The sequence below is a fragment of the Chlamydotis macqueenii genome, chromosome 2 (genome assembly GCF_036417535.1).
Source record: "Chlamydotis macqueenii isolate bChlMac1 chromosome 2, bChlMac1.mat, whole genome shotgun sequence".
Classification (NCBI taxonomy): domain Eukaryota; kingdom Metazoa; phylum Chordata; class Aves; order Otidiformes; family Otididae; genus Chlamydotis; species Chlamydotis macqueenii.
In genome coordinates, this window is record NC_141557.1 from 149562724 (window position 1) to 149583099 (window position 20376).

The 20376-nt window shown below is 41.7% G+C and overlaps 1 protein-coding gene across 6 annotated transcripts in view; it reads right to left on the minus strand.

Annotated features, from left to right (window-relative positions):
- Positions 1-20376, minus strand: part of SAMD12 (sterile alpha motif domain containing 12) — a 178359-nt gene that overhangs the window by 62780 nt on the left and 95203 nt on the right. For 3 of the 6 annotated variants that reach the window (XR_015257733.1, XM_086741199.1, XM_086741196.1), the window contains exon 5: positions 18268-18339. The exons of 2 other annotated variants lie outside the window; for them this stretch is intronic. Coding sequence is in view for 3 of the 4 variants with exons in the window: in XM_086741199.1 (XP_086597325.1) it covers positions 18268-18339 (72 nt within the window). In the remaining variant the exon portion in view is untranslated. Of the gene's footprint in view, positions 1-15462; positions 15576-18267; positions 18340-20376 lie in introns of those variants that run through there. One more of the 6 variants, XM_086741197.1, reaches the window with a different exon arrangement.

Sequence of the window (20376 nt, forward strand, 5' to 3'; positions counted from 1 at the left end):
CCACATCTTACTTTACCTCTTAGCACATTTTCATGCTGATTTGGAGACAGTTTTGATACCAGTAGTGAGAACAGGAGAGAATAACTTTGATTTATTTTGATTTGTACTGCAGAAGAAAGTCACAGTGCATTACAGGCTTTTCATTTGTCTCACAAAATCCAGATTTGCTGAGTGCAAATTGGAAACACTGTCAGAGTGGCTGACGTATTCAACTGTAAACATAAAAGAGAGTTTAAAGTGTTGTGGGTCACCTTTAAAAGATAAGAATCCTTGAATTTATTCATACGGGTTCAATAATTTATTAATGATGCAACTAGCCATGTGTAAGACACCAGCTCTAACCATATCCCAAATGGGAGCATTGGTAGGTTGCAACACCTATCCAGTAGCTTAAAGCTGCACACGTGGATTTTCCAGGTAGGAGCAGGGGTGCCCTACTCTCCCACTGATCACATCGTGCAGCCTGTGAGCTTCCTGTTACCTGTCACAGAAGAAGCAACCTCACAGATGTGAAACCTTCCCCCATCCAGATCCCAGACAGCTCAACTCCGAGCCTCTGGTTTCAGCTTGGCTGCTAACTAGCAAGCAGATTGCATGTAACAAACTCTGCTGCTTTCAAAGTCACATGCAGCCTGCACAGACAGCATCAGCAGGCAGACCACAAGGTCCTTCTCTCTGAAGCTCTCTATGAAGCACCTTCTTTCACTTTACCTTTTAACTCATTCTGAAGCTGTAGGTTACACTACGCTAACAACAAACAGATTCCCCAGGGATGCAGTTATACACCGTTTCACAATGGTTCCTATATTTTAAAGGATATGAAATCTGTTTAAGATAATAAACAAAAGCTGCCGTCACTGCAATGCCACAGCAGCTTCTCTTTAAATAACTTCTATCATCTCCTTGTGCTTACAAGCACTCTGAAATATGAAGACTCACAACACCACCAAATTTTACATATGGACCATCAAGGCAAATAAGGGTTAAGATCTGGTCTGGGACCATCCGGGAAGTCCAGAGCAGAAATAGAACCAAGATGTCCTGAACGGCAGTCCTACATTGTAACCCCAAGCATATCCTTCCATAAAGGTACTTTATTTCAAGATGTACATTTTTCTTTCCAACTTGGCAGTTTGGCTTCTTTTTAAGACCTTTAATTATAGCTCAAATTATGTTCAATTTCTTTTTCCATGGCAGTTTTTTTTTTTTTTTTTTTTCCCTGTCTAGGACTCTGCTGTTTTTTCCTCTCTCCAGAAACACCAAATGCTTTAAAATCTCTTTTTGTTGTCAGCAAGCAGGAAAGCGGGAGAATTTCTTGAGAATGTCTCTCTCTTTCTCCATTGAGGAAACAAATCAGATGTCGTGCTCTCCACAGGGAGAAGGACCCTATCACACAGCAGGTGTGAGCAAAGGCTGCTTTGCATGTGGGGAGGAAAAGAGCAGCATTAAAGGACTTTGCTGGAAAAAGCAGCACCAATGGCAAAGGCATTTGGTTTTTAAGCAAGAAAGAGAAGTTCATCCACCTAAAGAAAAGGAGAGGTATGGGGAAAGCAGTAGGGAAAATAACACCCTGCTTTGCATTGGCAGGAGGAGTAAGGGCTACTGCCAACTTTCCCAATATTAATCTAGCGATTCCCTTAAAGCAACAGCTCCACAAACCAGGGAATGGCATGAAAATACCTACTTTGGTTTTTATAAAAAGGTTTACTGCTTCAGCCTGTAATCACAAATAGCCTAAAGACTCAAATTCCCAAAACATCCAGAGCAAAATGTGGCTCTTTTTAAATCTCCTTATTTCTGAAGGAGGTCAACACTGGAATTTTTAATTCTTTAAGCTGACATTACTGGGTAACTTTCACAACCGGAAAGATTTCCTAAGCCCTTCATTGCAACATCAAAAGACAATTTTAAAAAATCCCCAGCATAATAAGAAACAATTATGTAAATATACTTTCACCTTTTGACACAGTTGCCTTGTGTATATGTACGTAGTTAAGAAATAAACCTGTTTGTGTTAACAGCAGTAAATCTTAGACAGCTCAGAGTCACTACAGAAATATTTGCCGAAAACACAGTGCATTGCATATGGCAATAATTACAGCAAAACTGGCATAGCTAGTTCCAACCATTGATTTGATACTGGCCGCACTTCTGATGAAACAGCCACACTCAGTCTGTATCACACAAGGAAAGAAAGGTCAGAGCAGCTTCCTCCACCTCCGTGAAGACTGATGTACTAACGTAAAGAAAAGAAAAATAGTTTTCTTTGGAGTTTTATAGAGTTTTATTTTTTGTCCTCTCACAGATCAAAGAGTATCTTTTCCTGCATGAACGAAGTCATGTTTGCATAAATGTCAGCTCACTTTTAAGGACAGCCTTGCACTACAGGCAGTCGGTTTATCTGCAGAGCTTGATTTAAAAAAGGAGACATCAAATGAGCTGGTCCCAATGCTGCTTCCAAGATAAAATTTAAGAAGGGACAGGTGTTCATAGGCATTATTTATACTCAAACACAGACCCAGATGCCTCCCTGGAACCTCTAAACTTCTTCTGTCACCCTCCCCTGGCATCTTTCTTCTTTTATGTGGGAATAATGCTACAGCAAATAAAATCCCGTTCACTTGGGAAAGAAAGAGTGATGGTATTCAGGTACAAATTTACTTGTTTGGTTAATCTGTTTAATTTTGATGGATGCATTTTTGACAAGTCCTCGGTGAGCAAAACCAGGGGGCTAGGGGTGCTGGAGGACAGGCAAGACTGCTGTACAACCGCATTTATAAATAGGCAACAGGCAAATGCTGCTCAAGATTGCTGAGAAGTGTTACTATATTGTATCGTGAAACATCAGAGCTGTATAAACGTGTGATATCACCACTGAGTGCAGCAGATAATCAGTGGAGTGCAGCATCAGAGGTGCAGGAGGAGAAAACAAAGCCAAAGCTACAGCGGCAAGCCTCTTCAGAAACACCCAAACCCGTGTTCCCAGAAACTGTATGCCTTGGTGCTGACACCACAAGACGATAATCCACACTGATGCACAACAGAGCACAAACTTCTGTTCTTTGGGTTCATTATGGCAGAGTTGCACAGGAACACCTCAGGCCAGGGCACAGTCATATCTGCATAAACCTTTTACCACAGGTAACAGCGTCAGAGTATTGCAAAGAAGCCCCTCTTCCTCCAAGGACAGGAAAAAACCACAAGATAAATCTCTTTGGTTTGAGTTGCTTTTTGACTGAGAAGTGAGGCCAGCCAGAGTTTGGAAGCGTTGCCTGGAATAACTACCAGAAATTTTCTAAGAATCCAATTCAGTTTTTCATAGAAACACTGCTCTAAAGCAATGGAAAGTTAAAAATCTGATTGTCTTCTTTTTCTGGCATCATGTTCTAACTGCAAATAGCAATTGTGGCCCCAGTGCCACCTTTCTGACCCAGCAGCAGAGTGACGAAGGTACAGTCTGTGCACAGTGCCAGTCTTGCTGCTCTGTGGTGGCCAGAAGGGCACTGGTTCGGTCTCCTTGTGTCGGCGGCAGGCCATGAAATCTCATCAGATCCTATAGAGCTATGCATAGTAAGAACAGAAAGAAGATCCCAAGTCCACCACTGTCTATGCTTCACCTTTTCACTCTTTTTGTAGTGGAATGAAACCTGTTCTGCTGCATGCATGAACCTCTGGAAATACTGAGGAACTGATCTACGTTTGTCTCCCTTAACCAAATGCACTCTGTATTTTCCAGTCTTGAGAAGATTAATAAGTTTGGTCCATCAAACAATAAATAATTTGTGTGCACAAACAGATCTGATTCACGAGAGCCCAATGGTGCATCCTACCAATGCAGCAAGCTGCCTGCTGTAAATGCGATGCATTCTCCACCTACAGGAAAGCAAAGGGATACAGCTGCTGAAGGGTGATGTGAAATTAAAGAGGGAATGAAACGTGTGATCTTATTTAATCACACCTGGTGCTTCAATTTTTCAATAACAGCACCCTGCTAGACTGTGTCAAATCGGTTCTACAAAGAAAAAAATTATGGATGGAAAATGAATTAACTCTTTCATCCCTGCTGTTAATGCATTACACCAGTCAGAAACATCTTTAGCAGAGGCTGTGAAGAATTCTTTTTTCTCAGATGAAAGGTGCTCGGCACCTGGTTAAACGGAGCTCAGTGGATGACAGTGCTTCTGCGCCAGCAAGGTGAGCATGTGTCCTCCACACTGAACAAGCACAAGTCCTGAGTGTGTGTATAACCTTTTATTACACGCAAGAAACCTCCCTGGTCAGAATCAACTTGAAGGATCGAAGTGCCACCCTGGGACCAGCATTTCTATTTGTTTCCTTAGGTGGGTGGCACATATGTGCAGAGAGACAGAGAGAGGAAGCAGGACAGCCAGGGACAGCAGAATGCGAAAGGGCAGAAAGCAGCTCTTCCCTTGCCTTGGACGCCCTGCTCAGCACAGATTTCCTGTAAGAAGAAAATTTATCCCAGCAATTACCTGGTTTCTGTTTTCTTTTGGGCTTTCCTCTTTTGAAAATTTTCTGTTTGTTTGTTTTAAGTCTTCTTTTGCAGTTTGGCTTTATATTAAATGCCAAACATAATTTGATTCTGCAGGCATTGCGTTGTGTGATTGCTATGTCCCGTTGGCCAGTCAGACACTGTTTTTTAGTGTGCCCTATGTACTAATAAATCACTTGTGGTAACAGACAGCAAGGTGCTCTATCTAATGTCAAAAATGGTAATTGTGGTCAAATGTTCCATTCTTCAGGGAAAAGGAAAAAAAAATCCTTCTACATTACTTCACTCAGCAGCAGAAAATAAAAAGCTGAGGTTTAATTTGCTTAACATAACCATCTTTATATTAAATTCATAGAGGAGAAAATCAAACATGAAAAATAACTAGCAGGCTCTCATTCTGGTCTCCTCATTGAATTAATGTCACCAGTAGAGCGCTGGATAAAGATATACAAGGCTACTGTCTGGATGAGCTGTGTGTTTGGAGAGTAGTTCATTTTCAGAGAGGAGGAATTTCTTTATGCAAGTGTTACCTATTTAAGAAATTGGTATTTATTAGGACAATGTTGTCTCAAGAGATGTCTAGTTTTTACAGTATGGATTCAGCCAATTTACTGAAAAACTAAGGCATTAAAGCAAATACCTCAGAACGCTTTTAAGAACATCTTAGCCTCTTCATCATTACCTGTATAACTCATACTCAAAGAGATTATCATACCAAGAAGCATTTTTTTTTCAATAAATAAAAAGGCATTGTAAAAGACCTCCATAAATAGAAGATGCTAACACTGCAACATAAGGGATTAATTTAAATCAGGGTTATTTAAAATGCTGAATATAATCACAGTTCAAATTAACAAAACGGAACCCTTGGTTTAAATCAGTTTTATTCTGCATTTTAATTTGTGTTTTTCTTTGGTGGACAGAACCATAGATAGAACTGGACTTCAAAAAGATCATCTAGTCTATCCCTTCAGTTGAGGCAAAGACAAATATCCTCACAGGTGACTCTGACCTATTCCTCACACCTACAACCCTCCTCTACTCTCATCCCTTCAAATACACCACTCTAATATGCTTATGCTAAGTTTCTAACGCCCCAACAAAACCTTCTTAGGTGTAAATTGAACTAATTACTTTCCCTCTTACCTTTGGGTAGGTAGAAAGGGCATGGGTAAACACCACTATTATTTTACATTACAAATCCTTTCATATACCCGGAATATTGTGTCTGTTTCCAACTTTGTCCTTGCATCCTGGACCTAACTCTTTCAGTATTTCTTCGCTGCTCTTTCCTAAGTCTCTGCTCACTCCTACAGCTCTCTTCCTGGCTTTCCTCAGTTTGTCTATATTGTTTCATGGTGTGAAGCCGGCTCTGGACACCATCCCAGCAGAGCGACAGAGAGCCAACAGAAGAGTGAGGGATATCCTATGGCTTGCATGCAAGACTCCTACTTACACTGATGTCTGGTCTCGTCCCCATTTTCTCCCCCAGCCGTATCACAGTGTGACTCATATTCAGCTTGTGATACCCCACCACCACATGCTCTCTCACAGTGCTGTTACTTACTCAGACATCCCTCGTCTGCACACATACACTTGTTTTCCCTTCCTCACTGCAGGTCTTCTTACTTACATTTGCTGAATTCCCATCTTACTCATTTCAACCATTTCTGCATTTTATCAAGACCACTTTGGACTCTAAACCCGCCCTCCACAATATCCAAAGCCTACTGGAGCTTACGTCACTCGCACACCACACTCTCCAGGAGCAGCATGCAACCTGCGGCAGAATCTAAGAGCACTGTCCTTGAGACTCCCTCCCCACCTGCCAAGCAAATAACTATTCCTTCAGTACTTCAACCAGTCCTTCACCTGCCTCACAGGAACTTCATCTAGATTGACCCCGTTTACTTGCAAGAAAGCTATGTGGCTCTCCGGAACACTGCCAAAAGCCTTACTAAAGACATACCTACTGCTTCTGTCTGCTACACCCCTTATTCTGTTAGGAAAGGAAATTAGAGAGGTTTGACACATTTTTTTTTCTTAACAAATCCACACTGGCTCTTTTTCTATCAGCTTATTATCCTCTAGGTGCTTACAAATTGATTAATAATTTTCTGGAGCATTTCACCATGTATCAAAGTTAAGCTGACAGGCTTCCTCATTTCAGTGTTTAAGTTTGCCCTTCCTCATCCTTCACAAGTGCATAAAGATAAAAGCTAAAGTTCAGGGATGGTCTCTTCTGACTCCCAGGTACTCAGGGGCCAACTTCAAGAGATCCTGACAACTCGACTGCACCCAGCTTCCCTCCATGTATTTCATCTCTGTCTCCCTCTCCAGCTTGTGTTCTTTTCCCTCTATTTAAGTTAACTGTTCCAAGCACCCTGTCACAACTAATTTGTTTGGGAAAACTGAATCCAAAAAAGGCTGCTGTGCATCCTCCTCTTTCTGATCACCTTTCCCCTCCTTGTTGACAAAGGAATACAACTCAATTTCCTTCATCTTTCTCTTATTTCCATAGTCCTGAAAAGCCTGAATTTTAATACCTCTTGTAGTTGCAACTCATTAAACTAGGTGTTTGTGCTACTTCTTGAATTTTTCCCTTAGCAATGCATCCTCCTGTTCCCATTAGTTGTAGTAATCCTGATTTTCAAGTAATTGCAGAGAGCTTGAAGAACTTGTGATATTTTTTGTCTTCCTCCTTCAACACAACAGTCTGCTGCCATGTCTGTAGTATCTCGTCTTCCAAAAAACTGTCAGTTCCCTTGAACTTTATTTTCCTTTTCTTCCCAGCCCTTACCTGTCTATTCCAAAGTTCAAAGAAAACAGCTCTTTCAAAGTCCTTTGACATTATTCAGTTGCTTTTACTCATTCCTTCCTCTTTTTCAGATCAGAAACTCTTTTGCGATAATTTTTGCACACATTGCCTTCTCTCTTCTAATTCTCAACCACTTTCTTCTGATGACTCAGAATAAAGCAAAGTAAATTCCTTTACTAATTTCCTTTGCTCTCCTTTACTCAGAAACAAAAGCAACCCTCTTTAGATTTTAACTCTTATTACACACCCTAGATTAGGGTGGGCATCTATTCAGCTTGTCATGCCAGAGAAGAGATCAGGATCTCCCAGAGTGAGGTTCAACTTATACCACAGTAGGTGCCTAAAGCAAATTACATAAAACATCTCAAATGGTTCCTATTTTTCCTAGAGTGACTCGCAAAGGGAAGCTCTGGCAATTAGCTCACACACTGGCATCTATCAATCACAAAACCGTGCAGGATGGAAGGCACCTCTGGAGGTCTCTAGTCCAACCTCCTGCTCAGAGCAGGATCAGCGTTAGAGGAGGTTGTCCTGGGCCATGTCCAGTCAAGTTTGGAATATCTACAAGGATGGAGATCCACACCTTCTCTGGGGCCATTACACTGTTTGACCACTCTTTCCCCCTCCCAATACATTTAGTTAGAATTTTCTATATTACAACTTGTGTCCATTGCCTCTCGTTCCGGCCCCGTGCACATCTGAGAAGAATCTGGTTCTGTCCTTCCTGCGCCCTCCCAACAGGCAGTTGCAGATAGCAGTAAGACCCTCCAAACCTTGTCTTCAGGCTGAACAAACCCAGCCCTCAGCCTGTTTTCCTACATGATGTGCTCCAGGCCCTCACGGTCTTGGTGACCCATCCATTGACTCGCTCCAGTCTGTCAAAGCCTTTCTTGTACTGAGTGCAAAACTGCACAGACTGTTCAAGATGCCATCTCATCAGTGCCAAATAGAAGGGAACGATCAGTTCCCTTGACCCGCTGGCTACACTGCTGCTTGTGCAGCCCAGCATGCTGCTGTCCTCCTTTGCAGCAAGGGCACACTGCTTGTTCATATTCAAACTGTTGTTTACCAAGACCCTGAGGCATTTTTTCAGCAAAGTGCTCCGCGGCCAGTCAGGTCCCAGCCTGGACTGGTGCACGGGGTTACTCCATCCCAGATGCGAATTCAGGTGTTTCCTGAACTTCCTAAGGTCTCTTTCAGCCCACTACTCCAGTTTGTCCAGATCCCTCTGAAGGACAGTGCTGCCCTCCAGCATGTCAAGCGCCCTCCCCAGTTTGGTAGCATCCCACAAACTTGCTGATGGGGAATCCTGTCTCATCATCATGATCACCAACAAGGGTATCTGGACTGTGTTAGCCCCTGTATCAGTCCATTAGGGATGCCACTAAATTCTCCATTCACTTGTTGTCTACTTTTCCAGTCCATAAGTCAGCAATTTGGCTGCAAGGACGCTGTGGGAGACCATGTCAAAGGCCTTTGTAAAGTCAACGTTAACAACATGCATTGCTCCTCCCTTGTCCACACAGCCCATTATCTCAATGTAGAAGGCAAGCAGGCTGTTTCGCCCTTAGTAAATCCAGGTTGGCTCCTCCCAGCTACCTCCTTGTGCTTCATACATGGGCCTTCTGGACCTCTAAACCAGAAAAGATTACTTGTTCTTCTCTGTCCTCCATACAACGGCTTTCTGTTAATATTTCTTCATACTACTTGTCCTAAGCTTGTGGGCAGTAGACTCCAGATGTAATACTGAACTTGTCAGCATGTTGATCTAAAACTAAATATAGCATGTGTCAATAAATATAGCATTTCTTTTTTTCAGTTAACACAACCTACACATATTTATTTCCATGATTAGCACTGTTATACACAACTCTTGATTGATTTTAGAATAGGATAGACTAGAATAGACTATTTCAGTTGGAAGGGATCTACAATCATCATCTAGTCTAACTGCCTGACCAATTCAGGGCTGACCAAGTTAAAGCATGTTGTTAAGAGCAATGTCCAAATGCCTTTTAAACACTGACAGGCTGGGGGCATCGACCACCTCTCTAGGAAGCCCATTCCAGTGTCTGACCACCCTCTCAGTAAAGAAATGAGAGGTTCAGTCTAAACCTCCCCGGCACAGCTTTTAACCATTTCCAAGTGTCCTATCACTGGATACCAGGGAGAAGAGATCAGCACCTCCCTCTCCACTTCTCCTGAGGAAGCTGTAGAGAGCAATGAGGTCACCTCCCAGCTTCCTTTTCTCCAAACTAGACAAGCCCAAAGTCCTTAGCTGCTACTCACAGGACATTCCTTCCAGCCCTTTCACCATCATTGTTGCCTTTCATGGATGCATTCAAGGACCTTCACAACCCTCTTAGCTGGGGCCCAGAACTGCACACAGTTGGCCGCACCAACTCTGAATACAGCGGGATAATCACCTCTCTTGACTGGCTGTTTACACTGTGTTTGATGCACCCCAGGATGTGGTTTTGCCCTCTTGGCTGTCAGGGCATGCTGCTGACTCATATTGAGCCTGCTGCCAACCAGCACCCCCAGACCCCTTTCTGCAGGGCTGCTCTCCAGCCACTCTTCTCCCAGTCTGTACTTGTGCCCAGCATTATTCCATCCTAGATGCAGAGTCCAGCATTTCAACTTGTTAAATTTAATCCCACTAATCACAGCTCAATGCTCCAATCTATCCAGATCCCTCTACAAGGCCTCTTGTCCCTCAAGAGTCAACAGTGCCTCCCAGTTTGGTATAATCAGCAAACTTGCAAATGGTGCATTCAAGTCCTCCATTCCGATCACTGATGAATATATTGAACAGGACTGGCCCTAGAATTGAACCCTGAGGAACACCGCTGCTGACTGGTTGCCAGCCAGATGAAGCTCCATTCACTGCAACCGTTTGAACTCTGTGGTTCAGCCCGTTCTTCACCCAGCGCACCATGAACCTGTTGATCCCACAGTTGGGCAACTTGTCTATAAGGATGTTGTGAGAGTTTTTAACTCCTTACATTCTCAGTATACTTGGGCATGAGTAACGATAGGTTTTGTTGACTAGGGTTGACTAGGGTGCTTTCCTTTGGGAGTCATGTTAAGTTCTAGTTGTAAAATAGATCTTAGTGTGTAAAAGTGACACGTAATAAAAATGTTGAAGAACAGTATTTTCCAAATAATCTACATAATCAAGGCAAAAATAAGATTATAATTACTTTTTAGGTAATCAATCTCATTAAGCAAGGAAGCATTACCTTCACTTGATGAACTGAATGTCTTAGTTCTGGTTTCCATACTTCTTAATATCTCAGAACTGGTAGATCTTATTCTCTACTGCACAGATTTTGTTTATAGATTAAAAGAGGAAAATAACCTTTTCAGCTTTTTTTTTTCCCAAGTGGTTTCTCACTTTTGAATGAACTAGTCACTGAATTGAAATAGCTGAAAAAACATGAAAAAGATACTATCTCTGCACCTGCAGAAGTAAAAAAAGAGTTTAGCTCTTCAACAACAGGTGTTTAACCAGTGACTTTCACCAATTCTGTTATCTGACTTCCTTTGCACTTCAGCAGCAAATACACACTGCTATACATTGGAAAATACAAATTTAAATAACTACAAGAACCTGTAAGATCTAACTTTACTATGCTGTCTAAAGTTCAAATAAATCCAACATACTTTTCTTTTTAAAAGTAAATATATAGCATAGTTTCAGTTTAAAATCACTTTAAATATTTCATACTCACTTTGCACTGCACAGTTTGCAACTGTTGGAAATACTGCAGTATGTCAACACAATTTTTAGTTCTTTGATTTTTTTAAAGGTAGGAAAAAACCCCATGACAGAGATCTTGCTATGAAAAAAGACATGGAAGCACTTGCTGCCTCATCCCCCATAGAATCCAAGTGTGTGCTGGGAGGAAGAAAGAGGAATGGGGTAAATGCGAATAAAATCAGTTTTTGATATTCAGAATGGGGTTGCAAGAACTTTTGAGCAAACATGCTGCTGGCTTCAAAAGCTTTAACTTCATGCTTTTTCAATTTTAACACAAGTTTTATAACTTCAAGCTATTCAAGCTGCCAACATGTACAAAATCTTGTTTCACTACTACCAGTATAGTTCACCCTGGCCTCTTTGCACTGAGTTTGACATTTTTCCTCTCTCAGACACAGCTCTGAACGAAGAAGCTGAAGATGCCAAACAACGCTTTTAAAGCTCACAAGATCAGTTTGCACTTGTAACTGTTTGTTTGTCTCTGTCTTCCCCTAATTTTAAATGAAAATACCTCCTCATTTATACACAGGCTAAGTTGGACAATAAAGAGAATAGCTCTAAATAGGAACTAGAGATGCTAAAACCCATACAACTGGGCATGGATGGATTTTATTTTCTGTTTGGCACATCTGTCAAGCGCCTAGATCTGATGTGCTGATAATACAAGACAGCTTACGGCAATAAACGTGTCAGATCCATCTGTTCTTCAGGACATCAAGAAGAAAAGGAATTGCTCCCTGTGGTATTCTGTACACTTGAGACCATTCTGAAGTGGTTTCCCTCTGCTGCTGACAGCAATTCAGCTCTACCAGCCTAAGCCAGTAGGTTTCCAACGTTCTTCCCTGTGTTCCACCTGGGCACGCTTGGCTTCCTCCCTTCTCTCCACAGTGTGAGAACTGGTGGCTGGGACAGGGACGCAACTATATTGGAAAGACTTTGGTGGAGTCAGGAAACAAAGCACAGAAAGCAAGAGTGAAGCCCATACTGAGTCCACCTAACCCAGGATCCTGGCTCCAGTAGTGGCTCTCCAGCAGCATCTCAGACCTAGTTCACACCTGTTATCCCCTCCTCTACTTTCTTAGCGCTGCAGTATCCCTTCTCATACTACCCCCCTGCTATATCCAGAAACTCCCACCACCAGTATCCCTATCAGGACAGCCTTCATACCCCTCACAATAAGTCAGTGGTCAAGTGACTGGAGGGAACCCTGAATGGACAACAGCTGCTGCGGTGTTTGCCACTCATTTGTCCAGCTCCCCAAAGCACAGCTGCAGCCAGTGTTGAACTACAATGCCAGCAGCTACCAGAGCCAACCACTATACGGCTCCAAGTACGGACCACACCAACTGGAGCAGAACAAGCACAGAAACAGTTGACAGGGCTGAGGTGTTTGTGACAGAAATCATCCTCCAGCTGTGTTTTAACAAAAAACATGTTTGAGCCACCTGCAGCCACATTCAAGGAGTCTGGCAGCCATTCAGGGGACATGCTACTTTCTCACAGGAAGGTAGAATTAGAGTAAAGGTTTTTTTTTTTTACAGGATATACACAACCCACTGATACTGGGTTGGCTGTAGATCTTTAACTCAAGTAACACCCGTTCATTTCTCGCTTTTGACTGGCAGGAGAAAAGAGGTAAGGAGATCTCCAGCCTAAATGAAGACAGGAGACCTAGATAACAAATACAAAGCTCAGCTGCTTTCTGGAGTGAGCAGCACGCAATTTTGGCCATGTGAAGGCAGGAGCCTTCATATATGCAAAAGCTCCTTTGTACCATACACTGGTCACATATCCATATTAACCCATCTGAAAAGCAAACATCCAAGAAGACAGAGCTTACAACTGGAAAAGATCATGCTTTGCTCAGCCCTGCCAGATTAGCCCCAATTTTGAGAGGTCTTTAACTTTGTTTCAGTTTCCTCCTAAATGTTTAAAGCTAACACTGAGCTGCCACTGTTGAATCCAGGCTGTAAGAGCTTTACTGAGAATGACTTGCCCTAGCTCAAAACCACGCCACCTCTAGCTCCAAAGCAAGATGGCCAAACATCTTGTCTTCTGATATGGAGGCCTCCACATGCAGATCATGCAAGAGCAGGACAAAAATGTGATGAAAGGGGATGGAGAGGGACTATGGAGCTGGGGGGTGCCCTTCCAGAACCTGAAGCCTCTGCCACGCGTGCCAGATGGAGCTGGTCTGTAGATCATGGGTGTGCACGTGTGGATGTGGCACTTGGATGGGCAGGTGAGTTTGGATAAATCAGCTTTGCCCTTCAGCTTATCATGCAGCGCACACATAAACGAACAGCCAGCAAGGTGGGTCACACAATGGACAGGGGATCTGGTGAAGCCCTGCAGAAAAACGGGATGGAGATGAGGGGCAAATGGTGTAAGTCTCACAATGCATGAGAGAGGACAAAGCTGGGTCAGACCCATACTTGCTAAGCACCAGAAGTGGAGGATTAAGTGCATCACCCACTATAGTTCAGGAAAGTCACGCACATTATCAGTTACTTCAAAAGGCTGGCCAAAAATGTGAAGGAACAAAACAAGCAATCAGAGCTGAGGGTTTGATTACTGAAAACCAGAAATATCCTTTTGGAAAGCCAGCCTTATTTGCTGCAAATCAGTTTCAGCAGCCAATTTGAAGCTATCACACCAGCATGCTGTTATATGTAAGTGAATAAGCACTTACTATTGATGGTTTCTGCAGTGGCTGTTTAATTTTTAATCATATCCTTAATTTACTATTTACGTTTTTATCCAAATAGAGTGTGTGCCTGCATGTGCATCTGTGTGACGGAGAGAATACAGAAAACTATGTTTATTAAGAAGTACAATGCCTTGCTTTCTAAATGAGGAGATACGTGTGTCTCCTGCTTGAAATTTTTTCACACAGCCCTCTTATTTTTCAGGAGAATGCCATCTCAGGCTGCTGTGTTATGTTGCACCATTCTGCTGTTAGAAATGGGCACCACTGACCTCTCTCTGCAATGCTATACTTCGAGTTTGGAACTGAAGTCATTAAAATATCTAGTGCTAAGAACTGGGCAGTTTTACCAGCACTTTCCTGAACAGAAATCCCAGCATCCTTTTTCATCTGTAGATCAGACATTTAGGTAACACCCTGGGACACCCTCATCCTCCTCATCCCATTTCAACCTTTCATTGGATTCCTATAGCCATAAAAACTGGATGCACGGAAGGAACAGAAGATGGATCATTTATCTTTAAAAACTGACAATTTTTCATGGCAATCAACAATAAAGTTCTCAATTACAGAAGGAGAGTAAATAAACCAAAGAAGGATAGCACTTCAAAGAGAGCTGGGTGATAACAGAAGGACAGAGATTAGAACATCTGAGTCCAAGAGATGAGCTAATAACAAATAAAATAATATTACTTTCCTATTAATACCTGACGTGCTGGTTGGGGTAAAGCCAGTGATTTAAAAAAATAAATAAAAAAGGAAAGCCAGAAACACACTCAGCAGAGGCATAATGTGGTTGATATGGATCCTGGCAGAGCTCTCGGGAGGTGATCTGACACCCAGCGTGACTCCCTGTGCCTGCGCCCTCCACATTCAGACTGCCTCCGGTCACAGGCTCAGCTGTACAGCAAATTAGGACAGGCAGTAACAGGACTGCGCGCTCCTCAGACAGAGACTGCTCTCATTCCCAGCAGGCAGAGGCTGAAGGGAAAATGTAGGGTCCTTTGTTTCCCCCAGGTAGCATCTACTTGGAGCAGAGATGACGGCAGGCACTCGAAGAGCTCCACAGCAGAGATTTAAATGGAGGTGCCTGACTGGGGCTTGCTGCCTACTCCCACTATGTTCATGGCTTGGCACCTGGATACTCACATCCCACTGCAGCTGTATTCCCTGTATCCTTGAAAGCTATGCCGAAAAAGCCAGGCTGGCATCCACTTTATTTTTCTCTCAGGAAAAAAAAAAAAAAGAGATCCAATTATATCTCTCTGCAAATATAACACCTCCAATTTCACTTCTTTTTCTCTACAGCACAAGAAAGGTAAAGATAGGAAATCGATATGTTCATAGAAAAAATAAACATCTAAAAGTTCCCACAAAAGGAAGCAACTAAAGGGCTGCAGCTACAGATGTCTTAACAGTGGCAGAAGAGGTTGGATTAATGTGCTGAAGTAAAAGACTAACAAACAGAAAGGAGTAAACTGCTTTTAGAGTAAATGCTACAGCATACAGCGCTCTGTATCAGAAGCTCACTGCACTCTGCAGCCAAGGCACTGGGCAGCGAGGCGCACCTTCCTTCACGCAGGAACCGTTCCTAAAAACACCCACTCTGGGGAATGCTTCTGCTGAGTACACGCAGCCCTGCTCTCCAGGAACTGGACTCCTGTGTTTAAAACAAAAGCCGCCTGCATCAGGCAGGCAGCTCAAAAAGGCGGCTTCAGTGCTTGTTTTCTTCTTTGCCCTCAGGAGCAGGAACTTGCAGCAAGGAAGGAGGAGGCTGTGTAATAAAAGGGAGACAGGAAGGTCTCCAGTAGGCTCTGAGTCCTAAAGATAGCAATGAAACTAGCACGAAGGGAAGGAGGAAACCACCCTCCCACATAAGAGGAAACCCCAAAATAAAAACTTTTGGCAGCTGGTAAAAGGCTTTAGCATTCAATAAAACGAATGAGTTGCATGAGAATGCAAGGGAGATTTAAGGGAAACATGGAAAGCCGAAAAAAAAGACACATGAAGAAGCATGTTTTTTCAGTTGTTCTGTGTTACTATCTCAAGTCACTTTTGGATAGGTTTTACCAGCTTTTCTATTTAATTGAAACTATGCAGTTCATGTTTTTCAAGAGACTTGCACCTTCATTGCCTGTACTTACTAATTATATGAAAGGGAAGAAGTTTTCAGTAAGTTTTCTGAATTATAAAGCAAAAGTTCAGTTCCCAATAAGCATTTCATCTGGGGCTGCCACCGTGGTCCTGGTCTTCCTCGGTAAGACTGGACGCAGCTCCACAGAGGCAACAAAAGCCACAATCATAAAAAAAAAAAAAAAAAAGAAGTTTAATATTTGTATCCAGCTCAGCCACATCCAAATGAAAGGAAGAACTCACAGGACCAGGATCTGTCTAACTGCAGTTATTAAAGCACTCATGTCTGAGAAAAATTGTCAAAGCACAAGTTATAAACCTATCCCAAGATAACATATAAAATGAGTCCTTGTCTGCTTCAGATTAAAGGACCATTTAAATTACAAGTAAGAAAACAACCCCAAAACCCCTTAACCCAGAACTTGTAACTCATTCATTTTAGCCTTTTTTGCTGGTGCTTTAATTCTACTACCAATGAGCAGTAGTTAGCTCAGTTTAAAAAAATGCACACAGAAAGTAATGTAATATGAAAGATGATGTTATCAATTGTAGCAAAAAAAAAAAAAAGCAATTTAACACCATAGCATAACCAAATTTTGCTAAGAGGTAAAGACAATAAAATTAATATACTGAAGCAGGGGAAGATTGGTGGCAAATTAAAAGTGGGTAATGTCACTTGTTATATGCTTCATGCTAAGAAGCAAAAAATGGGAAAAGCTACTGCCTGCTTTTCCTCTATTTAATTTTAGCTATCCCAAATTATATGGCAAGTCCTCAGCTGACAGAGACAGGAACCTCCAGAGGGCAACATGATGCACCTGTCATGGGCATCTGGTTTAGAAGGGCACAGATTATCTGGAGGTGGCTGTTGTTCTTCATTGATTATCTGAAGAATGCAAGCAATGAGTTCAACCAGACACCTAACTTTTAGCTGGCTAACGTAAGCTGTGACAAAGACAACTCAAACTGCTCAAGCTGAAAGTCAGTATACTTGTTTTTATCTTTGATTATGCCATTTTAGTAAAGAATATGAATAAAAAGAGTAAGATAAAAGCAAGTTTTGTGGGTTTCATTTTCAACAGTACATGAAATCAGGATTGCAAATAACATAGGAAGTACACATCATGAAACGAGATTTTGAGACCAAGCGCAAGGCTTTATATTGTTATGAAAAATGTTCTAAAGATAATAAAATATCAAAATTGTATTTTTGATACAATAAAATTTGCAAGGGATTTTATTTTTCAATTTTAGAAAGACCTATGTTGGGTTAGAAAACACAATACTTACAGTTCTGTATTTGTATTTTTAATTAAGTAACTAAAAAGGTTTATGGATTTGATCCAAAGGTCAGCAAAGTCATTGGTACCCTTCATTGATCTGAATGGGCTTTATAGTCTCATGTTGTAGAGGAAAAATGGGGTTGATCCTGTTCTCATTTTAACTAGTTTCACATTTCGCTAAAATCAATGGAGCATTACTCCTTCATTTGCCCTCACAGAACCAAGAGCAAAGTTGAGGTCTCAGATTTTCAAAGTGAGATAATTGGGATAAAACCAATCCGTGGCTGGTGTTAGCCATAAATTTACATTCTCCTTAGTAGAGCAGCTACTCTTGCTATTTGCTCACTGTGCTAGAATTGATACAGAATGTGTGCGTGAAGAGTAGTGATCAAGTTTTAAATCTGCTAAACACTTTCCCAAATACTCTAGTCAAATTAATTATAAGCAGCAGAAACTTAAGAAAGACACGGGCTTTAGGTGCTCCTAACTCCTAGAGACATTCTTGATAAAAGGATCCTCTCTTCTGGTCCCAGCATCTGTTTCCATTCCTCACCTAAATACCCTGGGTTCTGATCATCTGGATGAAGAGAAAACACTGAAGAAATCAGTAAAATATATATTCTGATACCAGAATTATCATGTGATCAGCTAAGCCATGTAGAAGTACAGTAAAATTCCCACAGTGACATTCCCATTACTAGAGGGAACCAAAGAGATCTCAAGAATGGCAGTAACAGTTTAATAAAGGAAAACATGAGTTGCTGACAAGGCAATGGTCACACATTTTAGTGCTTATCACAGTAGCTGATATTTAGGAAGAGAGAAATAAAATTTATCAACAAACAATTCCAGCAAACAAATATCAGTAAACAACAATAATTCACTTGGAAATAACTTATTAGGAATAGAAGAAAATGAAACACTGTTTTCACGACCATAGCTGAAAAAAACTCTACACCTAAAGGAAACATTTCTAGAAAAAGACAAAAAAAAAAGCTCATAGATGTCTCATTTTATGAAGATACATCCCAGCAAAAAGACATTCGTTACCTTGATGGGCTGTAAGGGCTGGCTGCTTTTCTATGACCCTCAAAAAACCATGCTCCAGGTTTAAGTAGAGATCTACAAAAGTCAACAATAGCAGTGGTTAGTGTCACAGTCAACAGCTGGAACAGAATGGATGGCAGCTGCACTGCTGGACACGTTAAAGCAATTCTTGAGTCTAGAGAAAGACGCATTCAGAAACTACACAGGTGACAACTGATTCGTCAGTGGAGCTTTAGAGGTAGGACTGCCCCTCCCTTCCTCTTTCCTGTCCCTTTCACCTAAAATATAGTTTGTTTACTTCAAAATCTCTAAAGTTTGAACGAAGAGTTATAACTGCTGTGACACCATGGGAGTGATCAGCGTTGGGAATTTTCAAAAGTTTATCTGCATGCTTAATTGCCTGACACTTTTAAAAGCCAGTCCATTGTCTAAGACAGTGCTGATTGCTCCTTCTGGCATCTCAGATTCTTTAAATACAGCTGGACCATCTTGGCACCTTATGACAGAAAAACACAAGGAACGGCTGAAAAGTGTGTCACATAGCTACACTCTCTGGAACAAGCTAAAGAAATTCCTCACCAGACAACTGCAGTCTAATCAGCCCTTTAAATACTCAGGCTAAAGGAAAATCAGCAAAAGAAAACTAGAGCAGAAGATATTAATCTCTCAGCTCAACCTTAATAAACAATCCTCAGTTACTCAGGAGTTCTTAAAGGAATGAAAGACAAAAACAAAGCGTAAGAAAGAAGGCTTTCCTCTTATTTCTCAAGAAGACTGGAACAATCTAACACTTTAAGGAAAGAAGGCAATGTGATTACCATTCCCTCACCATCTTTACCTCTGACACATGCCAAAGAGGAAAGAAAACAAAACCCATACAGCTTAGAGGACTTTGAAGAGTAAATTTTAACAACAGGAGCTTTGCATTACTGCTCCCCGAACAAAAGCATAATCAGTTAGTAAAAATCTCCTCTTTTTGCTGTGCAAGACCTTTTTTTCTTTCAGGTCTTTCTCTCAAAACTCAGCTCCTGAAAGTCCTACACAGCAGTGGTCTCTCAACACAAAAAACTCAAGAACTGAACTTCAGAGTCTGCCAGCTGACATTACCCAGTAAGCCTCCCCACTGGTCTCAGTAAAGAATAAAAGAATATACAAAATTACTTGTTTCAAGGCCCCAGTGTTGGAGTTGCTTCAACTCCATCTCATACCATCACATGGCAGCTGATGGCAGCTGGGTGTTCCAGATGAACTGACTGGGAAGATCTGAATCCTCTTTCTAGTGGAGAGGTCTCAAAACTCTAAGTCCATGTCAATGTATACGCCTTCAGACTGCGCTCAAGCTTGAAGAGGAACCTTGACATGTCTTTTTGTTCATGTACAAAAGTCTCTAACATGCTTATACCCACAGCTCCTGAGGACGACAGCTCTGGCCCTCATGTATAGTTGAATGAGCATGCAAAGTTACAGTCCTGACATTTTATACTAGGCTGCCCGGATATAAAATGATGTGCATATTCCTGAGTCTGGCTATTTTCTAATCAGGTTGTCTTCAGGGGGAAGTTGTCGTACAAGCCAACTACTTTTCCAATGATGTGGATAAGCATAACATGGATGAAACCTTGGTTGAGGAGCTTCAGAACTGTGTGGTTTGCCATGTACATGCCGCCTAAAAATCAACTCCTCATGCTGACACTGAGAAAAACTCCAAGACTGACTCAATGCCCTTACCATGATACCATCAGAAAAACACTGAAGTGCTTACAGAGCTACTCACTGCAGATTTTCTCAATGTAACCTTTCTTTGTACAGGTAATTTTTATTAAGTCAGGTGACTGGGAGGTATGTTTACTGACAAAACCTTTGAAGGTAACACTATGCATAACAGTATAGATTTCAATTTTAGAATCACACAATACAGCTGCAACTGAACTGCAAACAGAAAAACACTTTTTTAAAAAACAGCAATTCCCTGCCACATTTCCATTCACATTCATGTTGCAAATTAAGGCTGCTGTATTTATGCTGTCATCTGTTGGAATTAGCACTTAAAAATATCCTCAGTGCTTTATGAGTACTTAGGCTGCATAGAGGAGGATCAGGTACTTTTTGAGA